Here is an 8,801-nt window from a genome sequence, read left to right on the forward strand (position 1 = left end):
TCGTAATTTTTCGATCAACAACACCGAATAAATGAATCTTTCCGATGTTCGGCCAGGAAATTGCCCACACGTCTACGGGATCACACTCCCGGCCCTGCGTGGTATTTGGACTATTCGAAAACCTACTCAAACATGCCCATCATCCTGACAAGCTAGGTACGTAAACAACACGTAAATTACCGGCAAACAGCACCGGAATACCACACAAATCACCGTCGTACTCGCTGCTCTGAATGCTGGTTTACTGTATGCGGTGTGTTTTATGCCGGTTTTCAGAGCTACTTTCCTACACAGCTCTTTCTCCTCACACGGTGCGAGTATTTTCACTTGATGCTTTTTATCTTCCGGCACGCCACACACTTGAAAAATCACACAAAATTGCTTAAATAACACGTGAAAATTACAATTTTTCCAACATGCACAGCGACGTGCATTGAAGATTTTCAACTCTTCGCATGCTTGCAGGGGCTGTCACCGGTTCGCTAGAGGAAGTGTCATGCAGCACACACACACACATAATATTGCTTATAGAACGAGAAAAGGGTGCAAAATTATATAAAATGATGCAATTTCGTTGTAGTAAAACAGTTCTCGTAGTTGTTTATCTAACTATTTCCTTGCATTTCCAATTTAAAAGAGACTTTTTCATCAAACAGCTGAGCACCCCTGTGTGTTGTTAATTTATGACAGGAGGCAAATATAAACAATCACTTTGACAGTTCTTCCCCTGCTGACGTGTGTGAACCGTGCTTTAGGTTTGTTTTGTTTACACATTCCAAAAGCCAAATCAGTTACCACACACAACTGCAAAAGTGCCATCGAAAAAAGAATGTAAAATAGCAAAAAAAAAAAAACAAACACCATTTTAATGTAATCTCATGTAATTTACACGCTTCCGCCAATACCACACTACCAAGTAAAACGCGCAGTTGTTAGGAGTGTTTTCTGTGTTTACTCGTGGGGCAGATGTTTATGGATTCCAGCCTGCGTGCCACTAGTGTGCTGTCCACTTGTTGCTGCCAAACGCGATGAGGAAGTTTCAACGGTTTCTCGCCACCGTAGTTGCGTTTGGTGTGCTTTATGGAGTTTATCGCTACTCGTTTCGTACCGATAGTGAAGGGAACTATCTGTTTCTGCTGCCAGGCGAAAGTGGAAGGTCATCGAGCGCGGAACAACAGGCGGTAGCGAGCAGCGAGCGGGAAAGAGCGGTAGATCCTTTCCGGTTGGCAAATCTGACCGGATTCGAGTATGTAATTCCCAACGACATCTGTAAGGAGAATAATAGTTTTTCAGAGTTATTGGGTAAGTAGGAATTGTACCTTGACGTATTGTGCTTTTTATGGATGGTTCTATCTTCCCTCCATGCTCTTGCAGGTGTTATACTAGTAACATCCTACGTGGGGCACGATGAGATCCGTTCCGCACATAGACAAGCCATATCGCAGCAGAAACTCCTCTCGATGGGACTGTTGCGAATATTCTCCCTGGGCGTTATACCACCGACGGAACGCTTCATCCGACAGGTTTCCATCGAAGCTGAACAACGGCTCCACGGTGATCTAATCCAGGGTAATTTCGTCGAAGCGTACCGGAATCTCACCTACAAGCATCTGATGAGCTTACAGTGGGCAACACAGCATTGTGGCGGTGCTAAATACCTACTCAAGATGGACGACGATATCGTGTTCGATCCGTTCTACATCCAGAACTATCTGTCCGATCTGAATCAGGGTGACGAGCGGCACCATAATACTCACCTACTGGCGGGTTACGTATTTCGCAGCAAGAAAGTAATCCGACTGCAGGCAAACAAATGGTATGTGTCGCGTGACGAGTTCGCGGCTGATATATACCCACCATATCTGTCCGGCTGGTTGTACTTTACGAATCAAAAGACGGCCCGAGCCTTGATAGCTGAGTCACAGGCGGGAAGTAGCTTCTTCTGGATTGATGATACATTTATTACGGGTGTATTGGCACAACGGTTGCAAATACCGCTTACCGCTCTAAACCGATGGTACAGTTCAAACTCCGAGTTCCTGGACTGCTGCATTAGGGATATGAAACGGTACGCGTACCAGTGTGATTACTACGTCGGACCAAACGGTGGCAACGAGAAGCTAATAATGGAGTTTATCCAAGAGCTAGAACGATGCTACGACAATGCATGCTATCAGCGACCACCGGGCAAATCGCTTACTGCGACGTGCGTCGCCGAGTACAAGCAGCAGATAAATCCCGATCACGGTACGGCCATGATTAGTCAGATGAAGTTGAAGTAGAGTGCTGGGAATCGTGTTACCAAACCTCCTCAGTATGTGCCAACGAAAGCAACGAAATTCCCCACACCATTTTGCCATTGATGAAACATTTTTAACACGCGTCCGTCCTTAACCGTGCACACGACTTAGTAAAAAAAATGCCATTATGCTTTTTTTTAACAAAACACTTACCCACAAACAGCGAAACACATTCGCTCGTATATTAGTATTGTAGTAGTGCAATAGTTTGTAGGATAAGTAGGATGAAAAGAGTGATTATTTTACCTTCCATTCGCCATCACCAACTCTGCGCCCCCGAATACAACCGATCTGTGATACCCGATTGCACAAAACACTGCCGGATAAATCTCACACAACACAATGCAAATACGAGTAATGTACATTCCTGTCCGGTGTGTTTATTGCGTGGTTTCAAGTATTACTTCCGATCCACTAAATAAATTGATTGAAACATTACAAGAAGTTTTTTTTTACATTTTACGGAATGTGGGGCAAGTGAGCCACTTAGTAGTCTTAAAATATCCCAACCAGTTCAAATAAGCTCTCAAAGCACAAAGATACAAACTATTCTGCTTCTGTTTGAAGCAAATTTAGCTTTCAAAATACATGTTTAGGTAACTTACAGCATAAGATGCTTAACGTGAACCAATTGCCCAAATTTCTGCCATAGTTTGATAATAATCGTTTGGCAATAAAAAAAAATACATCCCGCAAAAGAAAAGTTGACAAACGTGTGCGTACGTTTGCTATCGTGGCCTACTTTGAGCTCGCAACTTTCTGCAACCGTTCCTGTTCATCACGCTCCAGCAGCTGTTTGTAGGGCAAATGTTCATCCTTGATGATGGTAAAGGAATCAATCACAGCACCCTCTTTGTCGACGGAAATCTGCTCAAAGTACAGATGCGAACCATTGATTGCCTTCATGCGTGTGTAACCGTAGTCGCGGCTGTGAATGGCACTCCATGCCGGGATTTTGCGGATGAACGGTTCACGGCCTTCCTTGCAACCGGCCGAACCGGTCACGAGATGAACAGGAGCACGGGGGTTCCGGTACGGTTCCTCATACGAACCGTTGTATACCTGGACATACATACATATGGGAAGTATTCGTTAGTTATGGGAAATAATCAGAACCATTTTTTACCACCAGCGCGCGCTTTATCGGGTCAACCAGGACTGTCCGCACTGGCACGATAGAACGATAAGGCCCTCATTGCACGTACAGCGACAGCTGGCAGTGCGGGAGGAACTCCATTTACCTTGTAGTCGTAGATCGGAAACAGTCGCTCATACGAATGCTCGTGGGCCCAAATTTCCACATCGACGCCATGCTCGTAAAAGAGATCTTCCAGCCCGAACCAGTGCATGAACGGGAGACCAACACGCACGAGCGTTTCGCTATGCGTGCAATCGTTATCGTTATCGTTGCTACAGTACATCGGTCGGTGACCGTACGTGATGATCCAGGGGCGCTGTTTGCGGTTCTCCGGTCGGTTCGCTTCCTCCAGATCGCGACGCAACCATTCGTACTGATTCACAAGCGTCTTGATGCCGTAGTTCATGAAGTAGTACACTTCGGTCGAGAAGCCGATAAAGTGCACCGGACCGAGGTTGAAGCTGTACATCATATTTTCCGTCCCGCCGGGCATGCTAAATCGGGCCCTGTAATTGGAGAAATTGCTGCCAAGGAAAGAACAATTTAATGATTAGAATCGGAACGATAAAAGAAGAAACGGAGCGGAATGTACTTACTATTTCTCCTCATGATTGCCCGCACACACCATGTACGGCGTGTACGCGGCAATTGACTGAATCTGATTCATGAACTGATCTCCAACGAGCGCATTGTTCGAGTTCATGTCGTACGCAAAATCGCCAACGTGCAGAATCGCATCGTACATGTGGCGTTGGGTGTCTTCCTGCAGCCGTGCCATCGATTGAGCGTTCTCATTGCCCATGTCACCGAATATGGCGAACGATGGTGACCAGTCCGAACCTTCTGGCGTCGTGTGGAAGTAAAACTCTGGCGACCAGCCCCACTGACTGCCGCAGTGATACTCGTACCGGGACGAAGGCTGCAGATCACGCAATACTACACGATGAATGTACTGCGTGTGTTTGCCTGCGCCACCGTCGACGAATTTTTCCTCCGTTCCGGTAGCGCTCAAAATTAAACCCCCAATGCCGTACTCGACGATCGACTCGTTCGTGGCCGTCATGGTGCTCCAGGTGACGACGATTTCGAGTGGCGTTTCACCGAAGGAAAGATGGACCTGTTCCGGTTGGTAGTAAAATACTTGCCCATTGCACACGGTTGCTATGAGCAGCAACACCAGCAGCCCCGTTCGGGGCTCAAAGCCTCCTGCGAGCCTCATTACTCTTCTTTACGTAATACTGCGTAAATGGCAGTGACAAACAACAGTTCACTATTCCCGCACTTTGTGTGGTAACTTTAGCCCTGAATCACGGAATGGCAATCGGTATTGCCTCCTGCTTAAAAATAAATGCGTTACCACCAGCGATCACTACAGCTACAGTGCGAGATAAGGCAGCGGTTGCTTTGTTTTTGAGAGTCCACGGGAGACGTCTTTGTTTTTGCGCTGCATTCGTCACAAATGCATCAAAACAAATGGTTGACCCATTTTCAAACTGCGCAAGTGACGTCAAACTAGTTTGACAGCATTTCAAACAGGAAACCGTTAAATTCAATTGAACGTGTAAAAATATCTTATTTTACAAGAAATACTTCTCAAAAAGATGAATTCGTTTCCTTACCAATGTTAAAACGTTGACCGTAGTGTTTCGACCACAAAAATGTTGGATATAGAAGCATCTAGTATTCAACGAAGCCAAAAGAGTTTATATGATTAACATAGTAAGCTCATAAAATCAGAATAAATCAGAACCTTGTATTAACTACACGTATCTTTTCACGCCTCAAACTACTCTGTTCTAACAGGTTATGGGCCCAGGGCATTTTTCAGAAGAAAAGTGAATATTTGTCTCGTTACGTTCGTAAAATCGTTGTTCCAGAATGGATGGCCGATTTAGTATGGTGAAACTGAACAACAGTAATTACAACAGCTGGCGCTTCAAAGTGGAATTGCTGTTGGTCCGTGAGGATCTTTGGTGCTACGTGGAACCAGGAGTGAAGCCGGAAGCAGTGTCGCAAGATGTTTGGGACGCCGGTGTAGCCAGGGCCAGAGCGACAATAGGCCTACTCATTGAAGATAACCAACACGGATTGATTCGTTCGTCGAAGACAGCACGCGAGGCGTGGTTATCGTTGCAGAACCATCATAGGAAAACGACACTTACATCGAAGGTGTCATTGCTGAAAAGGGTTTGCGATAAACGTTTTTCGGAAGGCGATGACATGGTCGAGCACTTATTCGAGATGGAAGAACTGTACGAGCAGCTCCAAAATGCCGGACAAGAACTTGCTGAAAATCTCAAAGTCGCGATGATTTTGCGAAGCCTACCAAGTTCGTTCGACACTTTTACCACCGCATTAGAGACTCGATCTGATGAGGATCTTACGATGGAGTTGGTGAAAAGGAAGCTGATCGATGAGATCGAAAAGCATCGTGGAGCGTCAATAGATTCGGTGTTGAAAGTTGGTGCTGGAAAACGTCGGGAGAGGCAGCAGAAACCTCTGATGTGTTACCAGTGCAACAAGACGGGTCACAAGAAGCTGGATTGTCCGGAATTGACTCGTGCTCCGGAAAGCAGCAGCAGACGTGGCAAGATACATCGAAAGAAGGACGATACAGTTACTTTTGCGTTTGCCGGGGTAAGTGAAAGATACAGCGATTCAAAGTTATGGGTTGTAGATTCTGGGGCATCTAGCCATATCGTCGCAGACCGGAAATATTTTAGTGAATTGCGAAGCAGCGATGTGAAATGGGTGAAATTGGCCGATGGAAAACGAGCTCAAGTTGACGGAATAGGTACCGTGAATATTACGTTGTGTGACGAAAACGGAGTATCGAGGGAGGTCAAGTTGAGCGATGTGTTGTGTACGCCAAGTTTAACCATGAATTTGCTGTCGGTGTCGCAGATAACTAATAAAGGTGCAAGAGTGGAGTTCGACGATCATGTTGGATGTCGAATTATGTACGGTAAAGCGACAGTGGCGTGTGCACATTCTGTCAATGGATTGTACGTTTTGGAGCAGCCGGACAAGATCGTGTTGGCAGCTAGAAGTAACCACAATCAGGAATGCGAGCACATATGGCATAAAAGGTTCGGGCATCGTGACATGAGAGCTATAAATCGAATGAACAAAGAGAAGCTAGTGACTGGATGTAATATGAATAAGTGCGGCATTGAGGAACCTTGTGATTGTTGTTTGAAGAACAAGAGTGTAAGAATTCCATTCCCGAAACAATCGATATCATCCACGAAGGCGACGATGGATCTCGTTCATACCGACGTTTGTGGACCATTGGAGACAGCTTCCGTTACCGGTTATCGTTATTTCATGACGGTAATCGACGATCACTCAAGGTACTGCGTTCTGTATTTGCTTAGGCAGAAGTCGGAAGTAGCTCTTAAGATCGGGGAGTACGTGGCAATGGCGAGGAATATGTTCGGGCGCAATCCGAAGATAATTCGTTCGGATCAAGGAGGAGAATATCGCGGGAAAAAGTTAAGGGAATTCTACAAACGACAAGACATTCAAGCGCAGTTTACGGCAGGATACAGTCCTCAGCAGAATGGAGTGGCAGAGCGAAAGAATCGATATCTTTTGGAGATGGTTCGATGCATGCTTGCCGACTCAAACATGCAGCAATGTTATTGGGCTGAAGCGTTGAACACAGCAGTTTACTTGCAGAACATCTTGCCTACAACATCAGTTGCAGTTTCACCATTCGAGTTGTGGTACGGAGTAAAGCCTGACGTCAAACATTTGAAGGTTTTTGGTTGCAGTGCGTGGGTACATATCCCAAAGGAAAAGCGAGGGAAGCTTTCAGCTACTGCAAAACGGCTCACTTTCGTAGGTTATTCGTCGGAGCACAAGGCATATAGATTGCTTGACGAAGATACTCGAAAGATAATTGTTAGTAGAGACGTTCGGTTTGATGAGAACACTAAGCGTTTAACAAACGAACGTACTAGTAAAGCCGATCATAATGTGGAAATAGAGTTTCAGACAGCTACTAAGAAATCTGAATTGTTTCATCAAGAAAGTGATAGCGAAGATGAAACGTTTGATACGGCCACTAGTGATATCATTGAAGAAAATGAAGATCATGTCCCTGCAAATGATTCTAACGAATGTGAAGACATCGAATGTGTACCAAGAAGGTCAAATCGAATAACGAAAGGAGTACCAGCGAAGCGGTATCCAGAAGTAACCGGTGTTACGAAACAAGACACTTGCGAACCAAGAAGCTACTTGGAGGCGATGCAGAGTGTCGATAAAACGGCTTGGATATCTGCTATGGAGGAAGAGATAGCCTCTTTGATCGAAAATCAGACCTGGGAGCTAGTACCGTTGCCAGCAGGAAAGAAAGTTGTCGGATGTAAGTGGACATACAAGATGAAAGAAAATGAGAACGGCGAGGTAGTACGCTATAAGGCGAGATTGGTCGCGCAAGGATTTTCTCAACAGTTCGGCACGGATTATGATGAAGTCTTTGCCCCAGTAGCGAAACAAACCACTCTTCGTACCTTGCTGTCGATAGCTGCTAAGAAGAATTTGGTGGTAAAGCACTTGGACATCAAATGCGCTTATCTGTATGGCTACTTATCTGATGAAGTTTATATGAAGCAGCCTCCAGGATTTCAGTCGGGAGAAAATCTGGTGTGTCGGCTCAAGCGGAGCATATATGGTCTGAAACAGTCAGCACGTGTATGGAACAAACGGATTGATCATACATTTAGAAACATGGGTTTTCAATCCGGGAAAGCAGACTCGTGCCTGTATATAAGAAACAAGAATGGTAAGCGTTGCTTTATTCTTATCTACGTGGATGATATGCTCATATTTTGTGATTCGGAGGATGAATACAACAGCATACAATCTACACTTGAAAAGGAATTCAAGGTGTCAAAGCTTGGTGATATACGGCAGTTCCTGGGCATACATGTTGAAAAAGTCAAAGGACATTATACGCTTGACCAGAAGAATTACATCGAGAAAGTCATTGCTCGGTTTGGTCATGAAAATTCAAAACCATCGAAGATACCCATCGATCCCGCGTATATAAAGCAAAAGGAGGAGAAATTACTGGAAACGAATGAATCGTATCGATCGTTAGTGGGGAGTTTGCTGTATGTTGCGGTGAATACACGACCCGATATTTGTATCAGTACGTCATTACTGTGCAGGAAGGTATCCAATCCGACTAATCGAGATTGGACTGAAGCAAAACGTGTCCTACGTTATCTGTCGGGAACTAAGGATCTGCGTTTACACTTAGGCGATGGTAATGGAAAACTCGAAGGTTTCGCTGATGCTGATTGGGCCGGTAATGAAGATGATAGGAAGTCGAATTCCGGGTTCCTGATCAA

The 8,801-nt window shown here is 45.2% G+C and overlaps 4 protein-coding genes across 4 annotated transcripts in view; 1 reads left to right on the forward strand and 3 right to left on the reverse strand.

Annotated features, from left to right (window-relative positions):
* LOC126557756 (connectin-like) overlaps nucleotides 1-8,801 on the reverse strand; it is a 378,559-nt gene that overhangs the window by 147,128 nt on the left and 222,630 nt on the right. The gene's annotated exons all lie outside the window — the stretch shown is intronic.
* The window catches only part of LOC126558444 (1-acyl-sn-glycerol-3-phosphate acyltransferase alpha), a 334,524-nt gene that overhangs the window by 59,989 nt on the left and 265,734 nt on the right, over nucleotides 1-8,801 (reverse strand). The window lies entirely within an intron of this gene.
* Nucleotides 994-2,298, forward strand: LOC126558248 (beta-1,3-galactosyltransferase 5). Its single transcript, XM_050214226.1, has 2 exons — nucleotides 994-1,302; nucleotides 1,375-2,298. The coding sequence occupies exons 1-2, from the start codon at nucleotides 1,029-1,031 to the stop codon at nucleotides 2,280-2,282; spliced, it is 1,182 nt and encodes a 393-aa protein (XP_050070183.1). The 5' UTR covers nucleotides 994-1,028; the 3' UTR covers nucleotides 2,283-2,298.
* On the reverse strand, nucleotides 3,039-4,672 carry LOC126557966 (acid phosphatase type 7). Its single transcript, XM_050213895.1, has 3 exons — nucleotides 4,035-4,672; nucleotides 3,542-3,962; nucleotides 3,039-3,362 (listed from the first exon to the last, which is right to left on the reverse strand). The coding sequence occupies exons 1-3, from the start codon at nucleotides 4,655-4,657 to the stop codon at nucleotides 3,039-3,041; spliced, it is 1,368 nt and encodes a 455-aa protein (XP_050069852.1). The 5' UTR covers nucleotides 4,658-4,672.

Source organism: Anopheles maculipalpis, chromosome 2RL, assembly GCF_943734695.1.
Source record: "Anopheles maculipalpis chromosome 2RL, idAnoMacuDA_375_x, whole genome shotgun sequence".
Lineage (NCBI taxonomy): Eukaryota > Metazoa > Arthropoda > Insecta > Diptera > Culicidae > Anopheles > Anopheles maculipalpis.